This window comes from Ascaphus truei, chromosome 4 (assembly GCF_040206685.1).
Source record: "Ascaphus truei isolate aAscTru1 chromosome 4, aAscTru1.hap1, whole genome shotgun sequence".
NCBI classification, from domain to species: Eukaryota; Metazoa; Chordata; class Amphibia; order Anura; family Ascaphidae; genus Ascaphus; species Ascaphus truei.
The window spans coordinates 44,299,502-44,322,472 of NC_134486.1; the positions used below are offsets into that span (position 1 = coordinate 44,299,502).

Below are 22,971 nucleotides of genomic sequence, written 5' to 3' on the forward strand. Positions count from 1 at the left end.
TTTTGTTTCCGTACTGAAAAGGTATGTGTGCATCCTCCTACATCCTTCTGCTGCAGTAATATTTTAGGTCACATAGGAAAACAAAGTAAAATGTGAGTGAATAATTTTTTTAAGGGTACTACAGTTAGGTTGAACCCCACGGATCTAAGGCAAGTACAGTAGTGTCACTGCACTGAGAGCGTGGAGAGCTGGGAGTCACAATGATGCCCCCACACTAAAGGGTTAATGATAGAACACACTGCCATACAAATAACTTGGGCCAACCAGGAGGGAGCGCTAGCTGACCAATCGTGTGCAGGCTTACATTCCCTTCCTTCCGCCCTGGCTGTGCTAGCAATGGGAAGTGCTGCTCTTGTGTGTGTCCCATGTGTACAGGGGGCAGCAGCAGGCTGTGTATGAGAGGCAGGTAAGTGCTGGGGTGAGGGGGGAAGCAGGCAGTGTATGAGAGGCAGGTAAGTGCTTTGGTGAGGGGGGGAAGCAGGCAGTGTATGAGAGGCAGGTAAGTGCTGGGGTGAGGGGGGAAGCAGGCAGTGTATGAGAGGCAGGTAAGTGCTGGGGTGAGGGGGGGGAAGCAGGCAGTGTATGAGAGGCAGGTAAGTGCTGGGGTGAGGGGGGGAAGCAGGCAGTGTATGAGAGGCAGGTAAGTGCTGGGGTGAGGGGGGGAAGCAGGCAGTGTATGAGAGGCAGGTAAGTGCTGGGGTGAGGGGGGGGGAGCAGGCAGTGTATGAGAGGCAGGTAAGTGCTGGGGTGAGGGGGGGAAGCAGGCAGTGTATGAGAGGCAGGTAAGTGCTGGGGTGAGGGGGCAGCAGGCAGTGTATGAGAGGCAGGTAAGTGCTGGGGTGAGGGGGGGAAGCAGGCAGTGTATGAGAGGCAGGTAAGTGCTGGGGTGAGGGGGCAGCAGGCAGTGTATGAGAGGCAGGTAAGTGCTGGGGTGAGGGGGCAGCAGGCAGTGTATGAGAGGCAGGTAAGTGCTGGGGTGAGGGGGCAGCAGGCAATGTATGAGAGGCAGGTAAGTGCTGGGGTGAGGGGGCAGCAGGCAGTGTATGAGAGGCAGGTAAGTGCTGGGGTGAGGGGGCAGCAGGCAGTGTATGAGAGGCAGGTAAGTGCTGGGGTGAGGGGGCAGCAGGCAGTGTATGAGAGGCAGGTAAGTGCTGGGGTGAGGGGGCAGCAGGCAATGTATGAGAGGCAGGTAAGTGCTGGGGTGAGGGGGCAGCAGGCAGTGTATGAGAGGCAGGTAAGTGCTGGGGTGAGGGGGCAGCAGGCAGTGTATGAGAGGCAGGTAAGTGCTGGGGTGAGGGGGGGAAGCAGGCAGTGTATGAGAGGCAGGTAAGTGCTGGGGTGAGGGGGGGAAGCAGGCAGTGTATGAGAGGCAGGTAAGTGCTGGGGTGAGGGGGCAGCAGGCAATGTATGAGAGGCAGGTAAGTGCTGGGGTGAGGGGGCAGCAGGCAGTGTATGAGAGGCAGGTAAGTGCTGGGGTGAGGGGGCAGCAGGCAGTGTATGAGAGGCAGGTAAGTGCTGGGGTGAGGGGGCAGCAGGCAGTGTATGAGAGGCAGGTAAGTGCTGGGGTGAGGGGGCAGCAGGCAGTGTATGAGAGGCAGGTAAGTGCTGGGGTGAGGGGGGGAGCAGGCAGTGTATGAGAGGCAGGTAAGTGCTGGGGTGAGGGGGCAGCAGGCAGTGTATGAGAGGCAGGTAAGTGCTGCAGTGAGGGGGCAACAGGCAGTGTATGAGAGGCAGGTAAGTGCTGGGGTGAGGGGGCAGCAGGCAGTGTATGAGAGGCAGGTAAGTGCTGGGGTGAGGGGGCAGCAGGCAGTGTATGAGAGGCAGGTAAGTGCTGGGGTGAGGGGGCAGCAGGCAGTGTATGAGAGGCAGGTAAGTGCTGGGGTGAGGGGGCAGCAGGCAGTGTATGAGAGGCAGGTAAGTGCTGGGGTGAGGGGGCAGCAGGCAGTGTATGAGAGGCAGGTAAGTGCTGGGGTGAGGGGGGGAGCAGGCAGTGTATGAGAGGCAGGTAAGTGCTGCGGTGAGGGGGCAGCAGGCAGTGTATGAGAGGCAGGTAAGTGCTGCGGTGAGGGGGCAGCAGGCAGTGTATGAGAGGCAGGTAAGTGCTGGGGTGAGGGGGCAGAGGGCAGTGGATATTCACACTCCAGTGTAAATAGCCGCTTGGCTATTCACACTGGAGTGAAAATAAAATAATGAAATGAAAAAAAAAAAAATCATCCGACCCAGGGATTGAACCTGGATAACTCAGTTCATGGGCAGCAGCTGCTAAGTAGCAGTTACAAAAATGTAACTGTACTTGTTAATTTTTCCCTCGCAGTCTGGTCGTGGTCAAACTGGCGGAAGATTTACAAACAGGTCCCTTTTGGTTTGAGTTCGCTTGATATTCTGAAAAATAGCACGATATATACACAAACTATATAACGTATAAGTTGGTAAAAAATAAAATTTTCAGAAAAGGTGCCGTCCCCTCAACATGAATAGATTGGAAGAGGCCTTGCCTGTGATTGAGTCCAGTTCAGCTCCATTCAAATACATTGGAATAAAATCTTCTTCAGCACAGGGAAGACGGCTAAACATGCGGGACAATAAGTGACATCAGGGAACCAAGCAGGTTTAACTCCAAGATGGTATTTTGTCCTCTGATCTATTGTATTTAAAAAAAAATCATGTTGTTTTCTCTAGATTGCCGTGGTGCTTTTAGACTGTTTACTGAATAAACATAGTAGAAAAATATGCTGGTTATTATAGCTGAGCGGTATCACTGGTGCCCATGAACTGAGTGATCCAGGTTCAATTCACAGGTCAGATGGTTTTTTTCATTTCATTATTTTATTTCCATTCAATGATAGTATTTTGCTCTCTGAGCAATTGTATTTAAAAGAAAACATGTTTTCTTCTCTGGGTTGCCATGGTAACCTTGGACTGCTCGGGAGTGTTTTGTCTAACTGTAGGCAATTAAACCCCTTTATTCACTAAACAGCAGCAATTTCTGGTGATACCTTTTAGTGAATAAATTAGTTGAAAATAAGCTATGTACTATAGCTGAGCGGTGTCGCTGCTGCCCAGGAACCGAGTGATTCACGTTCAATTTACGGCTCGGATTTGTTTGTTTTTGTTTTTTCGTTATTTTGTTTTCATGCCAGTGTGAATAGCCAAGCGGCTATTTACACTGGCGTGTGAATATTCACTTTAATACACCAGTTATATCATCTGTATTGCTTGTATACTGGCTATTAATCCTACCTAATGGTGTGAATTTAACAGTGGTTGTACTGTAGAGGGTCACAATTAGGCAGACCTGACAAGGGTCCCCGATACAGGATTTACAAACCTTTAGAGAACATGCTGCAATAGCTTAGCACTGATCAGAGAATCAGGTTATGATTGAGTGCCCTTACTAGGTTACATTTTCTTTGTTTATATATAGTGTATGAGGCAGGTAAGTGCTGGGGTGAGGGGGCAGCAGGCGGTGTGAGAGGCAGGTAAGTGATGGGGTGAGGGGGCAGCAGGCAGTGTGAGAGGCAGGTAAGTGATGGGGTGAGGGGGCAGCAGGCAGTGTGAGAGGCAGGTAAGTGATGGGGTGAGGGGGCAGCAGGCAGTGTGAGAGGCAGGTATGTGCTGGGGTGAGGGCAGGCTGATTCTGATACCCGCACACCAATTTAACCCCTTTGGTGACTGAAGGGCCAGCCGTAAAATGAGCTGCAGGACTTCCCAGCACCAAAAGAGTTGAAACAAGGCATGTGCAATCACAGCGCTGGATTTCCTAATCTTGCTTATTACTATATGTTTTCCAAAACATTTTTAAAGAAGAATGTATAGGTTTCATGCTTATGCACAGCAAATAAAAATACCGCGTCCGCAGGTCGGCAGTCCTGCGTTTACTCATTATCTCTTCGCATGTACTTCTTCCACCGCAGCCCATTTCCAAAAGAACCGACACTTGCCTTGCACACCGGATACAAAAAAAGTGTCTCTAACAAACTATAGATGGGGAGCCCTTCCCCAGTGAGGGGACCCCCTTTAACCTGCCACTGATATGAATCTAGTAATCCAAAACCATGAGGTTAAACGCACACTAGCCTATGAATGAAAAAAGGGTCTTAAGACCATTTATTATTATTCTAAACCAGAGGCCAGGTGCATGATGTTCAGAGGATACACACAAAATGTACCTGAGGAAGGGGCTGTCTGTACCCTTGAAACGCTGGGCACCTGCTCTCTTAGTAATAATAATCGTCCACGTTTTTCTTTTCACCTTTTAGTGTGTGTGTGTGTGTGTGTGTGTGTGTGTGTGTGTGTGTGTGTGTGTGTGTGTGTGTGGCTATTTTTTTTTTTTTAAGTGCACTATAAAATGTGGAGAAAAAAAACGTGGACTATTATTATATATTTTTTTTATTATTATTATAAATGTCATGCTAATTTGTCAGTACTGGCACCATGTATCTGTTTGCAAAGCATTGGTTCCTTTTAGATTTGTAAGCTCTTCTGAACAGTGACCTCCTTATTTATTGCATCCGTTTGTGGTAACTTGCTATACTTCTTTAATCTTCTTTAAATCAACCACCTGGGTTTAGAATGATATTCAGTATTGCACCGTGTGTTCTATACGTAATAACAGGAAATGCCTTTCCCTATTGCCTTACGTTGCCTACAGATAAAACAAAGTGAGGTAATGTGAGCACAGGGTAACATTTAGCCAGCCCTGGTTTTGCCGCATGTTCCTGACCAGAATTTGAGGTTGGCGACAGGAAAATGTGGGGGTGAAAAAGTATTATTGTAGACGTTCTTTTTAATGCGGAGCTCTGAACTCGCCCCCTATTGTGAGCGTGGCATCTTACTCTTTTTAGCACTCGCCCCCTTGCGCATCTCATTTGCCGCATACGGTTTTAATGGGGGCAACCATTAGTAAAAAGTCTTCATTGCAAAGGAATCCTAAAATTGAAACGTGTAGTATCTGGGGCTCTTGGTAAAGCGGAGGCTCCCACTGGTGATGTTCATAGCAGGGTAATGGGTGAAGTTGCAGAGCGCGCACACAGATCGAATAGGAAACTTATATCAGACCAGTGTCCAACGTTTGGAGTGCAGGGGACACCAGTGTAGCACAGTGACAAGCCATCATGCATCCTGTGCTATATGGAGAGGTCCTGTAACCCCGCCGGTGCACTTCGGCTAGTTTTACAAAGGTCCTTGATAAGAAAACAATGTGCCAGGAGGTTATCATGTCATTTTCAGCATCTAAGGGCCGAAGGTGTAGCTTGGTGGTAATGTCATTGCCTTTTTAAGCCCAGTTTGATTTCCAGTGTCTGCTTTCCTTCTGCAACTTGACAAATTAAATTGCAAGCTCTTTGTGTCAGGGACTGGTGGTGCCGTCACAATGTTAAAAAGCAGCACTACTAGTTGCATTGTTAGCTTTAATGTATGTGTATATGTGTATATATGTATGTATGTATGTATGTATGTATATGTGTATATATAATATCTATCCAATAAAGAATATCACTTGTGAGCTCATTCACATGTCTTAGACAGGTCTGCAACCCTGCCTTTCAACCATCATCACCTCGCATACAGTGCTCCCACTGCAGCAAGGGATTCTGGGAAATGACATGCAAATGAGCACACAATGTGTCCCCTTTTGCCTGGAATATCCATTCACATGGAGCCCATTTAAGCTGATGTATCACCGTTCACACAGCTTTTAAACATATTTATTTATTTGAAGCAGGGGGTCTCTGAAGCTGGACCCCATTAATTTCAGCTCCGGTGACCCCATGCTTCTAGACATACTTGCCGGTGTATCTGCAGCCTGGGAAATAGTGTGAGAAATGGCGGTGTTTTAATGTCCCGCGTCACTTTGCCCAATAGGAAGCCGTAACTTCATCTCTTGCGGCCTCCTATTGGCCCGGGTGACCGAGAACCTTAAACTTCACCGAGATACCGGCATCCCCTTCGGAGGTAAGTGTCTCTGGAAGTAGGTGGTCCCCGGAGCTGAAAGTAATGGGGAGCTCCAGAGACCCCCTGCTTCCATCCTATACCATAAAAACAAAAGGCCTGCGATGCAACCTGTAGTGCTGCTTTTAAATACAATGCTGTGTACACACAAGAAAAAAGATATTTTATTGAAGACTTCAACATAATTCTGTTTCAGTAGAAGAGCAGACAAACATCATTTGTGCCATATATTTTAATCTTTTTTTAAAGTAAGTTTCCTTCTGAATGGGGGTTCAGCCGCAAGCTGAATGAGTGCTCTTGGACACAGCTAGAAAAACGGGCTGCAGGGTGTGTGTGTGTGTACACAATGTACAAGTTACCATGATTACTGAGTAACAATGAGTGCAGTAAAATAGTAGTCCTTACGTTTTTCCTTATTTGTGGTTTTAGCTCATATGTAACATTAACTTCCTTTTTATGTAAGCTTTAAATTATATTATATACGAACAAATAAGTACAGTACAAGTTATATCATTTTTGTTGATAAACAATTCACTTTCTTTTATGATTTAGTGTTGCATGCTTTTGTAAGTTTAAATTATTTTATTTATAAAATGTTTTAATAATACATTGAGTTACCTCTCGTTTTCACGCATGTCCTGGGCACAGTTATGTTGATTAATACAAGGGTACATTATATGAACATGTTATGCGTTATATTTACAAACTTCATGAACGTTCTGGTCAAATATGAAAAAAGTAATTGTAATTATTGTCCTTTGCAGCGTGCCCCATGTTACCTCGGCATCTACAAAGCTTGGGTAGGACTTGGGTTGCCCATGCAGAATACCCCCCATCATTTTATAGGAGTAGGCACATGTTTAGATGCCCATGGTGGGCAGGACAACAACCCTGGCCTCCCTACCCACATTTCAACAGTTGGCATCCTCCGGTAATCTGGAGACCACATCATTTCTGTGGACCTAGTAGGACTAGATATCAAGGACCACCCTGCAATCCTTGGAACGCCCCTCCGTCATCTTGGGTTCACTTTTCTAATGTCAATATGTCATCTAAAGGAGAAGAACCGATGCCTAAACGTATGAAGTGTACAGAGGAAGACGTATTGGGACGCAAGCCATCACCAAATAGATCATACAGTCCTACTAATGATTTTAGGGTCCCCCCACTCCATGAAGCTTCAGATTTTCCCATCCCAGACCATGACGGAGTGAAAGCAAGCACCAGGGGTGAGTAGACTGCTGGGGTTTGAGTTTTCCTTTATTCATCATTGGATGATGCTGCAACATCTTTCTCATGTGCTACAATCTAAATTTTGGGTGTGTTGGGTCAGGGGAGTGCAATCTTTTTCTCATGCGCCCCCTTGCCGGCTGTCCCCCTCTCTTCGTGCTCCCCCTTTACCTTGGTTCTGGGCGTCATGATGTCATGTCACGTCTCCAGAAGCCGCCTGAACCAAGGTAAGTGAAGTTTGCAGAGGTCTTCGCCGCTTCCCTGGCACTTAATTTAAGTGCCTTTGGGAAACTATGGATAATCCCCCCCACTCCCCACAGTTTGCGCACCTCTGTGTTGGGTTATCATGCTTGAGGCCAAGATTTCACGTTTGGAATTGGTCCACTCGTTCTACACAAAGCAAGATATTTCTATATATTTGGGACCTACAAGCAGATAATGAACGTGCTGTAATATAAAGCGCCCATGGTATAAATAAATGCTCAGCAGACTAAAGCTCCACTTAATTTGACAATATAAAGTCCTCAACTTAATTTGAGACCCGAAATATTGACGTTTTCACTTCTACAAAGTACTCCTAAATAACAATAGGGAAGGACTGTCTGAAAAGGAGCCCTCATCTGCCTACCTGTTTTATAGTGGGCAGTAGGAGTTGGCACTACATATATTTAGACATGCACAGTGGAAGTCAGGAGGAGTTTGGATAGTCTATAATGATCCATCATCTATAGATAATTCAAAAGTACAGCGTGTTCTAGGAAGGAATACACCGCATTGATGACATTAAAGTTTTTGGAGACAGGAACAGGCTTGGAAGAGAAAGGCAGACACTTTTTTTTTTTTTTTTCCCTTTAAGGTAACGAGAGTCGATTTGTATTTAGATGCCATCAGTGTCTAGGTTTTTATGTGACTAGTATGTGTCATAGAATGAGGTTGGCAAGATACCGAACTGCTCTGTCTCTACAGGGAAAATAAAGAGAAGATGGGAAGACTTCGGCCATGATTTCTCAGAAATGTCAAAGGTTCTTGTAAACCGAGAGAACCAACATGCAAACACACAGGCGCCTGAGAACTTTGACTTTACAGTAATGTCCTATAATATCCTCTCCCAAGACTTGCTGGAGGACAACTGTCACCTGTACAAACACTGCAGACGACCACTCTTGTTCTGGAGTTACAGGCTCACCAATATTCTCCAAGAGCTGAAGCAGCTGGATGCTGATGTAAGTTGAATTGTTCTGTACAGGAGGAGAATATTATATCTGTTTCATGCTGAAATATCCCCTGCTCATTTAGCAGTATGCATTTCTTCTGGCACATCCTGCACACTTATCAGGGACATAAGTGCTGTGTAGCCATTAGAAAGTATCCCTTTTAAATGACCTCACATTACAAACTATAACTCACAGTCGTGATAAAATGGTATTCCAAAATATCATTTTTACCAATATACTCTATGGGTCATTGAGCCTCAGGGTAAGAAAGAAACTTGGCAATGCGACTGTTACAATGTTGTTTGTGATGAAGAACCCATAACTGGAGACTTCTTGATTTATTAAATGTTCATATTGTTCGTCATATTAAAATTAACAAAGGGGGAGATTTACGAAGAATATGCCAATTATTTAAAAAAAGTCAAGACCTGAGCTGTGGTGGCCTTTTTAGAGTCTCTGCAGATCTTAGATTAGTATATTGTAGAAATGTTTACCTAGGGCTTCCTTGACATTGCTTTGTCAGGGTGTCTCTTTAAGGTCGAGAGCTGAAGTGTGGGGAAAATACGGTAGAACACATCACTTCAAATGGAGCAGATGCACAAAACGTCTTCCCTGTTGAGGTGGTAGAGTAAACTAGTTTGGAAATGCATTGACTAGTCATCGGAGATCAAAAAATGTGAGCGGAATTAAATTGCGTCCACTATTCTAGACTTATCCAGCTACTTGGAAACCGCCCGGACTTATCGATCTGGTTTCCTTGGGTGTTTCTCAGCAGAGCTGGAACAATATATTAACATTTCACTGGAGTGGGGGAAGTGATCCCAGCTGCAGGGTACCTGCATGACATGATCTTTTAATTACTCATCCCAGTGTGGCTGCGAATGGGAAGTGAAAGGTGTACCTGTGCTTTACCTGTCTGCACCTTCTGTCTGCGAGTCCCCCTTCTATTTACATTGTGGGCTGATGCGTAATGGCACAGTCAGGGAAAGGGGCAGTAGGGAGGAGCACAGATCAATCCATGAATCCACCTTTCAAGTCGCTGGTAAACACATCTTTCCAATCCTGGTTTTAGCTTCTCCTTCTCCTCCTCAAATGTATTATGTTGACCTTGCACTTGCATTTCAGATGAATGCTTATTCACAGTATAGTTAATGGCACAGAACTCAGACAAATGTTGTTGCACCCTACGTACAGTGTATATAACATGTTGCATTATATAGTCCATTCCCTAGCCCCTCTTACCCATAATAACCAGCACTAGATCAGCAGTTAAGCAGCTTTATGAATGCTTGTGTCATGTCTTCTCTGGGGAGGGGTCTCTAAATCCGGTCTGTAGATATGCTTTTTGTATTCAGCATAATTCTATTTCTCATATTTGAGTGTGCATTGTCTTTGGGCTTTGTGCTTACTTATTGTATCAGGAATGTGTCACTCCCTCCTTGTCGCCTTGAAGACATTAGGTTGGGCCCCCTCACTATGGATTTGCATTAAATTAATTTGAGTGTTCCCTCCAATATCTGCTTTATTTTATATATTTTTAAAATTGATTCTATGTAATTGTTATACTTCTATAAAACTTGCTTTGGGATCCTTTTTATTTTCGTAGATACTTTGTTTACAAGAGGTTCAAGAAGATCACTACAGAACTCAGATCAAGCCCAGTTTGGAAGCCCTTGGTATGCAGTATTTTGCTAGTTTCTCAAACACGTCTAAATCCAAATGGTCCTTACTTTGTTCTATGTGTGGTCCTGTGTCAAGGTGTAACAACTTAAAGATGCAGTCCCTCTGTGTGCGAAAGTGAGCTTATGGTAACATGTTTGAGTGGTTACATTTCGGTGATTGCTGCATTTTTAAGCAAACCACAAATGGCATTTGCATTGTTTCACTATTTATGCAGTTTTACTTCCTCCCCTTTCTGTGATGTAATTGTGTGTTTAAAGCAGGGGTGTGCAAACTTTATCCCGTGCACACCCCTTCCTGCTCTCCTCTGCGACTCGCGCCCCCCCCTGCTCTGCCCCGGCGTCAAATGACGCGCGGGTGTCGCGTGATGTCACGTTACCATGGCAATGTGATGTCACGTGACCCCGCCATGACGACGCGTCGCTGGAAGATAAGGCATGTGTTATAGAGGCCTTGTGCGGTCCCCCGGCATGGCAATCACTAACCCCTCCTGTCGATACACCTTGAGAATTCAAAACACACTCCCCCCGCTTCCCCCCCGTTCCCCCACCCACGTTGTACTTCCTGTAATTGAAACATGCAGCGGCTTTCAATAGTATGCAATGTGACCTATTAAATATCTTTAACGCCGAAATAATGTGGGTACACAAAGCTGAGAGCATCTTTTCCAGCGTAACACATTATCGTTTGGTTGTTTCCTTCCTAAAAGCAAATCTTCCACGATAGATGCACTTCATCAGTTATTGGGCGTGCATTTTGAGATGTTTGGGGGGTAAAGTAACTGGTATTGGATAAAGATTGTTTCATGGAGCGAGGTTGGGATATGTTCTCACCACGTAACGGCTCAAATAAGTGACTAGAGTCCAACTCCAGTCCTCAACTGGTCAGGTTTTCAGGATATCCCTGCTACAGCACAGGTGGCTCAATCAGTCCCTGCTTCAGCACAGGTGGCTCAATCAGAAGCTCAGTGTTTGAGCCTCTGATTGAGCCACCTGTGCTGAAGCTGTAATATCCTGAAAACCTAACCTGTTGGGGGGGGGGGGGGGCTTAATGACTGGCATTGAGCCCCCCTGTATTACTCCATGGATTTTATAGGTGATCCTGGTAAGCAAATAGATGTGTCCATACTTTTTCTCTGGGTCATTGTTCTATCTGCAGTGTGAGCCTTCTATACTGTCCATGGAGTACATAGGTGGAGCAGGATATGAGTTTGCTAGGCAGTGTGCACTATTGTCTTCGGTGTGACCCTCCTATGCTGCTTAGTGCATCTGCAGGTGAACCAGGATAGGAGTTTGTTACCTAGTGAGCATTATATTGTCTGGTGTGCCCATCATGGGCTGCACATGTTCCCTGTAGCGGGTCTTTGCAAGTATGATAACCTTTGATTGCCTGTGGCTATTCACTATTCACTTCAATGAACTGGTGTATTGCAAACAAAACTGGAAACCCATCCCCTCCGTTTTAGCTGCTAACCCACAATGTCGATTCTAATTCTAAACGTTTTCACCACTAATAGAAACCTGCTGCTGTGAACACGTTACTGTGGGTTACGCAGGCAGAATGGGTGTGTGTGTGTGTGTGTTCAGGATAATTTTAATTCTGCGTTCTCTAAGTGGGTACTTTTTAAGACTGTAAGCGTGCATAGATTATCTGCAGCGTGATATGTTCATTTTTACTAAGGCACTTATCCCTTTTTAGATCTAAAAAAATGTAGTTTAGCCCCCTTTAAGGATTGGTTTTACATTGGTGTTACTAGTTTGAATGACCTACGAATAGATCTCAAACCCAGGCTGTTGGAATTCTTTCACAAAGAAAATGGAATTCCCAATGCAGAATGTGTCAGATTCCTGCAGATTTATACTAAAATAGGCCCAAAGACCTCGCTGCCTGACTTTGACGGTTTGTGCCTGGGCAAAGGGGTCAACAAAAACTGTTATCACCATTATATGGCTATTTCACCTATTTATCAGAGACCCCCTCCCAACTTAAACTTACTTGAATGAGACAATGGGAGGCAGATCTAGGGGACGAGCTGGACGGGGACGATTGAGAGGACATACTTGAGGCAACTAATAAAAGTTTGATTTATACAAAAATTAGAGAGCCTGTCCACAAATTATAGTTAAGATGGTATTTCACCCCGGTGAAACTCTCTACTTGATCACCTCTCCTCTCTGGCCTAAAGGTTGTGGCGTGCAGGCAACATATCTGCATGTGTTGGTCATGCTCCTGGGTGGAGCTTCTCTGGAGGGAGGCGAGAGTGGTCACATCAAATCCTGCTTGCAGAAATACCACTAGACCGATGGCTATACTTTTTAAGCAGACCCCAACAAGAACTAACAAGGGCTGAGAATAAATTGATATTCCACATTGCAATTGCTACTAGAAGCTCGCTGGCGTTGCTCTGGATACACTCAAATTCCAAACATCTTCAAAATTCGGTTTATCTGCCAAATGGAGGTGTCCTGCCTTCTGAGAGATACCAGCCATAAGTTCCAATAAGTCTGTCAAACCCTGGATTTCCCATCCAGGCATAGCAAGCCATAACCCTCTTACAATGCTACTCTAATTGGGTTGAAAATAAAGCTTTATTAGAGGAGACCTCGATGGTCCGCTCCCGCCCCCGCCCCCCTAGGACTTTCTTGCTCACTGACAAGACCCAGGGTATCAGACCTCCCCCCACACTTGCAGAAGGACCCTAGATCAAATGGAAAGACTAGTATTAGCCCAACACTCTCCCCTTGCACTTTAGGACTCCAGCCGGGATCTTACAAAAATATATGTACCTTCAGGAATCTGTAGAGTGCTGTTCTGAAACAGGACTTTAAAAATCATACGTTTTGTCAATATAATCGACTGTGCCCTACCTCCCCCACTCACCCTTCCCCCCCCCCACTCACCCTTCCCCCCCCCCCCGCCCCACTCTCCTTCCCCCCCCCCCGCCCCACTCTCCTTCCCCCCCCCCCGCCCCACTCTCCTTCCCCCCCCCCGCCCCTCTCCTTCCCCCCCCCCGCCCCACTCTCCTTCCCCCCCCCCGCCCCACTCTCCTTCCCCCCCCGCCCCACTCTCCTTCCCCCCCCCGCCCCACTCTCCTTCCCCCCCCCCGCCCCACTCTCCTTCCCCCGCCCCACTCTCCTTCCCCCGCCCCACTCTCCTTCCCCCGCCCCACTCTCCTTCCCCCCCCCCCCCCATTTACTTTCTGTAATCCTCCCTGGCACGGGAGACCAGGACTAATACCAGGGGTCAATATCGCCAGACAGAACACGAGCTTATAAAATTAATTTATTGGAAAAACATATCCACAACTATACAAAAGACACACACATCACACACACCCAACTGGGGGATACCCTGCCTAACTAGTCGCAGGGACCGACTTGCAGAGATTTCCCCTGTTCTCTTTCTTTGCCCAGTGCCTACAGGACTGGTTTTCAGGCCTGATACTGGATTGGACACTGCAGTTTCTCCCTGTCACAGCAACACTTCTGTAACTCTGCAGGCTCTGTCTACTAGGGTCTCCCTCCCCACCTTTTTATACACTTAAACCATAATATTGCAACACTCAGGGCCACCAGCTGCCTACATGCCTGGCCCTGATTGGTGGGTAGAACTGCAACATAACATTTGCAACAATTCTCCTGCAAACATATTAACCCCTGATTCCTGAGGTGCTGGAACCAAGCAAAATACATACATATATACATATCATACAATACCAATGTATTACTGACAGGTAGGGGTAATGGCAGACTTAACCTTTATTAACAGCAGCCATATTTCCCCATACCGTCACACTCCCCCTCCCTACCTTTCCACACTCATCCACGCGTATGTATAGTTGTATTGTGATTAATAAAAATGAGTATACATTATTTTTTTAAGTAGCTTAGTCTAATATAAAATTGTGTCCTATTTATTTATTATGTCTTTTCCCACTTACAGGGTATCATTGTGAGTACAAGACACGTACCGGGAGAAAACCAGATGGCTGTGCCATTTGCTTCAAGTCTTCCAAGTTTGCCTTGATGTCGGTGAAACCTGTGGAATATTACAGGCACAATATAGCGCTGTTGGACCGGGATAACATTGGTTTGGTGCTGCTCCTCCAACCCAAGGCTGAGCGAGATACGCAAGCTGTCTGTGTCGCAAATACACACCTGTTGTACAATCCGAGGAGGGGAGACATTAAGCTGACCCAGCTGGCCATCCTCCTGGCAGAGATCGCTGGGGTTGCTCTTCTGAAAGATGGTGGCTTCTGTCCCATTGTCCTGTGCGGTGACTTTAACTCTGTGCCCGGGTCCCCCTTACACCGCTTTATTAAAGAAGGAATGTTAAACTATCAGGGGCTGACCATTGGAAAGGTAATGGTCAGCTTGGCATGCTAAAATAACGACTGGTAACTAATGGATCGATTTGTCCTAAAAATTACATTTCCAAGGTGCTAACTGTGCATAGATTTTAAAAATGTCTTCCCCGCATGTCTCTTATCTTACACAAGGGTAATAATGTGTAATATAGGTCAGTATATAAAAGCATTTCATATCCAGTTGACTTTGGGACTGCAAGGTGCTCATTCCTACTAGAGCCATCCTCTAGGGAGCTGTAGTTTAATGCAGCAAAACGTGAAATCTTGTGGGGGTTTTTTATAAATCGGTTCAGTAATATTAGATGGTAGTGACTGGGGTTTTTATTTATTTTTTTTAAAATTCAACTTAATGCCATTTTGAATTAGTTTTAATATACTGCACATCCTTTGATTTCTATAGTAGGTTTTGGCCCACCTCTCCCAGCAGTGTTAGGCTGCGCTTATAGTGCCCACGACGGCGACGCCGCTCCAAAACAAAACAATTTACTCCGTCGCCAGCACTTATAGTAATTTGGAAGCGGGTTCAATTTGATTTTTTACAGACTGTCGCCACATGTGACTGTCTCTGAACCAATCAATGACCCAGTCGCTAGCAACGTCGCTGAAAGTTAATTTATAACTTTCGCTAGTGGCGACGGGTGACGTCATCGGTTGCCGCCGCCGGCACTGTAAGCGCGCCCTAAGATATGTGTAACACTTTCCTTATTTGTGATAAGTTGTTGCCAATATTCCCAGCAGAGTGAGGTGTAAGGGTCATATGTCGATACATTGTAGCTGCTGAGTTACACCGACTGAAGGATTGATTGAAACTGAAAGGCAGCCATTATGTTAGGCACACAATCAGCATGTTAACCGGTTTATAGCAGGAGCACCAAATGATTGCCAGCGTAGGTAAGAATATAGAATTATACATTGTCACAAGCTTTTATACAAGAAAGTAAAAAACATTTTTTTAGTATTGCTGTTTTTTAAGGTTTTAGTAGCCATATTGGTCTTGGAGAAATGTATATTTGTTGTAGCTTGTGGTACCTTTTTAGGGGGCGCAATGGGACGTTTGGCCGCGACCAAAACGCCTCTGCATGCCCCATCCGCCCTCTCCGACAACAGCCTGTTTAAATGTCCCGCGGGACATTTAAACTTGGCGCGTAGCGATCCCGTGCAGGACATTTAAACATGCCGTTGTCGGAGCGGGCGGTCGGGACATGCAGGAGCGAGCGGTTGGGATATGCGGACCTGGCTTGTCTGGTCAGGCGCAGAAGCTGACATTGCGGCGAAGTGTTCTGGCGGTGTTTTGGTAATGGCATAACAGCCGCGGCAAAAAGTCCTAGACTGTTAGGGGGAACCTCTTTCAAAACATCCTATCCGTACACATGGAGATATATGAAGCAATGCTCTGCATTACCTTTATGGATCTCGCCTATGGAGAACTGTAATGTTGGTCCACCAAAAGGGATCACAACATCCAGCGAATCTACTAGACTGCTAAGGGTAACCTGACCCATCACATGTCCTCAGCAACAGACTACAATAATAATATATCTCCCATGAAACGCTGGGTGCTAAAAATGACAGGATTTCAGACCAGTATGATAATGTGATCAGTGTTACAGCTAAATTACAACCTTTTGATTTTTTTTGTTTTTCTGAATTATTTATTTATTTATTTTTATTGTTTCAAGTATATACATGAACTGTGCACCCCCTGTCAATTCTGTCCAGCAGAAGAAGTTTCCTAAATTGTTTATCTAGAAGTGTGGAAGATGTGTATAGTAGATTTCCAATAATGCCCTAGTAGGCACTAGTGAGTAAAGCGGCTCAGTGAGTAAAGACACACTGACTGGCACTGAGTTTGAAGCAGGGGAACTTGGTGCTCCATGTAACCGTGGGCAAGTCACTTTATCTCCCTGTGCCTCAGGCACCAAAAACATAGATTGTAAGCTCCACGGAGCAGGGGCTGTGCCTGCAAAGCGCTGTGTAAAACTAGCAGCGCTACACAAGAACAAACTATTATTTTTATTATTATAGTACTTTAAGATCTCCACATGTTACAGATTACCTCTTGTTTCACAAAGATAACTTGTATTTTTCACACCATTGGTATAGTCAGAAGTGTTAAATGGCACTGACAGCGTATGTTTCTGTTTAGGTGTCTGGCCAGGAACAGTCCCCCAGAGGTCAAAGGATTTTGTCTATTCCCATTTGGCCAAAGAGCTTGGGCATCTCTCAGAGCTGTGTGTTTGAGCCACAACCAAAACAACGTTTGGCAAAGACAGGTATGACTTCGCAAGGAATTATTCAAATGGTCTCCATCATGTATTTTGAGTTCACAAGAAAAGGCTGCGCTTATAGTGCCGACGACGCAACGTCGCGGCAAAACAAATGTATTGCCAGTGACGCGACGGCTTGGTCGCGATCACTGGAAGTCAGTTTGATTTTTCCAGCAACCGTGGCGTCGCCGGCGACGGTACTATAAGCGCAGCCTAAGAAGTTAAAGGCTTCCTTAAATTTGATTGGTTGGTTAATCCCTAAGCTTGGCCTAGCTGGAGCTCCCTAGAAAGTGAGGACGAGAGTCCTGAAAAAAACTAGATCTAGGAATGCTGTATATTCTTTCCTTAAAGATCCAATGACTGAAAATGTATTTTCACATCTTAGGAGACAGCTTGGAAGAAGAAACCGTTCAGAAGATTGCGGAGGAGACGGCATCAGATACAAAGTATGTTACATAGTAGATGAGGTTGAAAAAAAAGTTGTGTGTGCTGAGCACGCACATTTTAAGTGAAACGTCTTTGTCTTTGGTCACTGTTTTGTCACGGAAATTGTATTTGTGATGGTGATATTTTTATTTAAAATTCAAAACACCATGTCCGTGGCAAAACGCAAAGAATTTTGACTTAGAACGCGCATGCTCAGCACACCTCTGTTTTAGGTATTTGCACTTATAGTTATACTAACGGTGTGTGTGTGCGCGCGGGTGCCTCTGTCTCCCAAGCGCCAAGTCCGTTCTCCACTGCGCATGTCCGGTGAAACTCGGCAGTGGTTTTTTGTGCATGCGCAGCGGCGACGGGCGCCTATTAGTACCGTGACATCACTCGTGTTACGGTTTTTCGTAATAACGCAAGGATTTTTTTTCCCCCATGAAAACCTTGTATGCGCCAGCAAAGAAGTTTCACTTCAACAGACATACGTTCATCATCAAGTTCAACCTATGCTAAAATTTAGGTGACGGATACTTTATCCTATATTTGTACTTGCAGTACATTGATCCAGAGGGAGGCAAACCAAAAGATATTATCAAATGATAAAGTGATATTTCATATGGGGAAAAAATAATTCCTTCCTGATTCCAAATATTGGCAATTGGATTACTCCCTTTCCTTTGTTGCTGGTGAAATCTCCTTTCCTCCAACCTAAAAGGGATTATCCCTACTCCTTAGTACTGCCCTTGGGATGAATAGTTAATTTGAAAGCTCCTTGTACTGTCCCCCAATATATTTGTATATAGTTATCATATCCCCTCTTATACACCTTTTCTAATGTAAACCAATCTAATTTAGCTAGCCTCTCCCCTCTCCTTTATAGCTTCTATTTTCTTAATTGATGTTCAGGGATGGTATAAAAGTCCTGGTACCAGAGCAAGCAAGATTGACCATCGCCCCATTCCTTGTTGACTGTCGCACATTCAAAGTCTGACAGTGTCCCTTTGTTTGTTTTTGCTAAATTGATGAGAAATTAAAATGAGATGGCTATTTTGTTTCATTGCTAGGATGGAATCAAGCTTGCAGCATCACTTCCGCCTGTCCTCTGTGTACTCCCATTTTGTTCCTGAAACAGGCGTGCCTGAGGTCACAACCTGTCACTCCAGAACTGCCATCACTGTGGATTACATTTTCTTTTCAGCAAAGAACACCATTTCTGCTCAGCCAGGTAAGCACAAGAGGAGCTTAACGATGCAGTCCTCCTATAGAATTTGCATTAACTAATGGTGGTGATTGGTACTTAATCAAGTATTTTGATAGTTGTTACAGTGGGGTACCATGTAGAAGTGGGGTTACTGTTCCTCACTTTAAGATTCTAATTTTTCTAAACTCACAGCAGCATGGTTACTTTTTTAAAGATGTGATTTAATGCGCATTTATTATTTTTTAACATTGGGTTGAGGGAGGGGGTCTCTGCAGCTGAACCCCATTCATTTAGCCTCCGGGGACCCCCTGCTTCCCAAGCTACAGACCTCCCATAGGGGGTGCCGGTATCTAGGCAAAGTTTCACAGTCCCGTGTCACGCAGGCCAATGGGAAGCTGAATCTGAGGACATCACTGCTCCCAATTGGCCCACAGGACGTTTGAGCGTTTAAACTCCGCCATTACGTGAACCCTGCTAGAAGAGAGGCTACCGGCACCCCCTACGTATCGTGTGGGGGGGGGGGGGGGGCAGAGCTGAAATGAATGGGGTTTAGCTCATCATACCCCCTGCTTCAATTCTTTTTAAAAATAAAAACATTCACACACAAAAATCACCTGCTTGGCTCATTAAAGAGTAGAGATCTCTGTACCCTGAAGTATTTTGATTTAACACTAGAGGGCATGCAGCAATTGAGCCATTTATGCTAATCTGTTCTCTTACCACTATTATACCACATAATCGGGCTCGAGTTCACAGACCCCTTTTATAAATCCTAAAATCTATAGGTATAAAACCATGCGAGTGACAAGTCCGTTTCAGATGGAGCTTGTTGCCTCACATCGAAAAATATGCAAAAACAACTCTGTTTTAACTCTTTGAAGCAGCTGTTCCCATTTCCTCACGCAGAAGACCGCATTGCTGATTTTAAATCTGGACTGAAAACTCCTTGAATTAAGACTATCCTAGATTGATTGGGCCTCCGTGTCTATTCATATAAATGGAGTGTTGCAGGAGCAACATGCTGCCGAAATTTCTAGCACCAAAATCATAAAGAATGCCGGCGACGTAATCATTTAAGTGATGTCATAAAAATGTGCCACCGCTGCGAAGAATGTTATTTACTTTATTTTTTACTTCCGTTACGGTTTTGTAGCAGATTTAATTTAAACCTCCGTGTTAGCATAAGTATTTTTATTGGGCAGAGCACTGTTGGTATAATAAGAGAAGATTTAGTGAGAAGCCTCCAACTATAATTTCTCTGCTTCTTACCTTTATAAATGGCTGTGGGACACTGAACCCTAACCTTGTTCATTGGACCACTCAATGGAAGACTTTTGGAACAGGACAGAAGCATTGGTTCAGTTTGACCCTTCGTATGTATGTACAGATCTGCAGGCATAATTTATCGGTGAACTTACCATTTCCTGGGTGTCTTCCCATGGCAGCTCACACGCTATGGAAGAAGCCCAGCATCTGATTGGTAGGGGCACTTGGCTGGTTTGCAGCATAGGGTGTATCCGGCTACCAACTCCTCCTTCCTGCACATAGGGGAGTTCCACCTGGAGTCCTCTGCTTCGATGGCACTTGGCGAAGGTTTCAAGGGGATTCCTGGACATCAGCATAAGGCAGACATGGGAGTCCGTGACATTTCTGGTGCTTGTGGCTGTGTCACTTTGTCGTCGGGGAAGGTGTCCTCTTAGACATCAGCAGGCACGTTCTAGGGAGGCAAATGGTCTCCATGGACAGGGAGGACGTTGTGAAACTCTCTGAAAAGGCATGTATTGGGGTAGGATAATTCATATATTTTGGAACATAAGTACCTTCTACTTGCACAGCACTTTTAAAGCTGAGCTGGCTGAGGAGTGTTGCTTAGCAGTGTTATTAGCCAGTCACTCTGTTTTGGGCCGACCTCTGGCTATCGAAACTGGGTCCTGTCAGATGGATTCTGTACTGTTGTGTAGTTTCATCTCTGCCAGAAGAGGTCCAATTTACGCAAACCCTTTGATATCTCCCGTTGCTTTGTACACACCAGAGGGTGGCTGAACAGGGGAGTGTTGTGCTTTTGAGGGACTCCGAATCTGCTAGTGTGTATCAAATCGTGCCAAGCATTAGTTAACAGAACGTCTAATGCTCCAAGACAATAACGAACGCAAGAAAGATCCTAGACTGCTTTTTGAATCTATGGATACTAGCATTAAGCCTATGAAGACTGTGGGTAAGAGCAAGCACCCCTTATGTAAGTATTGTGGGCAACAATTGCTTGGTTCTGAATTGGTTTGTCATCAATTCAGCAAGTTGTTTCAGTGCAACCACATCTATCCGCGACTAAAAGATTTAGAGCGCAGAAGGAAGTAGGTTCTGACTTGTACCTGGAACTGATTATGTTGGTAGGGGCAGCCTAGCATGCATATTGAAGGTTAAGCCTGCTGGATGCCCCTTCCCATCAAGATGGTGACCTATATTATAGGTTGATATGGCCATCTTAGGCCTCGGGCATGGTGCCTCGGGCCGCGCTGAGCCGTGCTCCTGCTCTGCCTCGCCTACTCAAACTGGAGCTTTTTTGTGTCCTGGCAGGCGAGGCAGTGAGTGCGCTTTGGGGGCGTGACCGCTCCTCAGGTCCCCTGAGCAGCAAATTTTAAATTTGCCTTTCTCCTCAGAATTTCTCAGCCTCCGCACGCATGCGGAAGCGTGCTAAAGCCACGCTGATGACAGATGCAGGGGGTAAGTGCATCTGCTCAGCGCGGCTCAGCACGGCCTGCTGTACTATGTCCCAGGCCTTAGGTAGTCAAAATAGCTGCCCAGTACGTATTTTCTTTTCCCCATGTAGACCGTTCATTCCTCTTGTGGATTCTGCTTGTGTGTTTTAAAGGTTTCATTGTGTGGTGGGCTGTAATTCACTCAGTCTGGCCAGCACACAAAGAAACTTGGACTATTATCTAATTTGGGCCAGGTGCAGTGCTTGGGAACACTGGGGAAGTGAAGAAGGTCAGGGGAACAGGTATCCCAAAAGCGGAGCCATTGTTAATCCCTGACACTAAGGCTAAGGCCCCACTGCCTCAGTCAGCGCGCCTGCACTGCAGGCGGCGCGCTGAGAGGCAATTGACCGTTACTTGCGGTCTGTAGGGAGAGGAGCGGGGGGGAGGGGGCGTGGTTTGAGCGGAGGGTCCGTTCGTCCTTCGTCGTCGTCCCCCACACACACAACACACCACATACTGTATACATGCACACCCACACACACTTTTCCCCCGCAGCTCCTTCCTGCTTCCCTCCCAAGCCGCCTCCCTCCCGTAGCTCCTCCCCTCCTTGGCTGACTGCCGCACCACGTGACGCGTCAGAGCTGCAAATCACTAGGAGCTTGCAGCATCGGCCGGCTGACGCGTCACAGCACGCAGTCAGCTACGTCGGAAGGAGCCAGAGGGGACCTCCAGACTGGAGGAAATGGGCTTGTGACCCGCGTGCGCCGCCGGACGCAGCAGGACCAAAGCCCATGGCGTCTATCTCTGCGGAAGATTTTGGCTGAAAATGGGAGCAGAGGCCTGAGTCATAGCCTCGACGGCTCAATTCCCATTGGTCTGTTTTTAATTTCCCTTTCCGTAAGCCTGAATCTGTGGGCTGTCTTAAACCGCTGTCACCTCCAACGGCCTTGACTGGTCTGTCTCAGGCGAACCTTCGTTCTCTGGACAGCGAAGACCATCTTTCCGCTGATTTTATTCGGCACCCAGTCTTCCATGGTTTCAGATGGAGGCCAGGAAAGTATGTAAGCTGATACCGATCAGAGCTCCAGTTATTCATAGGTTGTCTTGGTGTCAGACTAGCGGGAATTTTGAAATGAGAGACGAGCGGATATCACTGGGAGACTGAGGGGACGGATCATGAAAGCCATCCTGGGTAAGCTAGCTACGGCAGCACATAGTGACCTAGGGGATTCCTCCCGTAACCCTCTGTTTTGGTGAGTTAAACTTGTATTTGTGAATGGTGTTGGTCCTGTTGACTCCAGCCGAAATAAACTCTGTTTATTTAACGCCTTCATTCTGTTTGATACGTGCGCCCCCTGTGTAATTGTCTGGCCTCCCTTGATGCCGATGTCGGTTTTAGAATCATCGGAAGAGGAAGGCGAATGACAACCTGAATCATATATCTTTGAAGTAAACTCGATTGACAAGTTGATTTTAAATTGATGAGATCAGCACAAGATGGAGGATACTCCGAAAGAATGGTTGGTGCAGGATATGCTCTTCAAAGCACAGTTCAGAAGATCACATGTTTTTGAAATGGAAGCTAGCACTATTCAGAAGATTCTGGTGCATGTATCTACTTCAACTTTTAATAATAACTTTATTTCATATAGCGCTTTTCTCCCAATAGGACTCCAAGCGCTTCACAATTACAGTATACTGCGCAGAACACAGCACATAGGCTTTGTACAGACACAGAAGGAAGATGTTTAAATACAGGCAGTCCTCGGTTATCCGACACAATGCGTTACTCAAAAATGGCGTTGTAAAGCGAAACACGTTTTCCCATAGGAACACTGTTTAAATGAAAGGTTCCGTTCCTGAAGGCATTTTTAACACTAAAATACAACAAATATTTTATGCCGGCAATAAGATATGCAGCACACACATAAATTAT

At 45.7% G+C, this 22,971-nt stretch overlaps 1 protein-coding gene across 7 annotated transcripts in view; it reads left to right on the top strand.

Moving 5' to 3' along the window:
* Positions 1-22,971, top strand: part of ANGEL2 (angel homolog 2) — a 34,941-nt gene that overhangs the window by 7,916 nt on the left and 4,054 nt on the right. For 3 of the 7 annotated variants that reach the window (XM_075595645.1, XM_075595644.1, XM_075595646.1), the window contains 7 exons: positions 6,714-7,178; positions 8,146-8,402; positions 10,000-10,069; positions 14,016-14,434; positions 16,586-16,712; positions 17,092-17,152; positions 18,203-18,363. In XM_075595645.1, coding sequence (XP_075451760.1) covers positions 6,714-7,178; positions 8,146-8,402; positions 10,000-10,069; positions 14,016-14,434; positions 16,586-16,712; positions 17,092-17,152; positions 18,203-18,363 — 1,560 coding nt within the window. Of the gene's footprint in view, positions 1-21; positions 93-314; positions 407-2,069; positions 2,096-2,255; positions 2,625-6,713; positions 7,179-8,145; positions 8,403-9,999; positions 10,070-14,015; positions 14,435-16,585; positions 16,713-17,091; positions 17,153-18,202; positions 18,364-22,971 lie in introns of those variants that run through there. The other 4 variants (XM_075595648.1, XM_075595647.1, XM_075595649.1 and 1 more) reach the window with 4 other exon arrangements.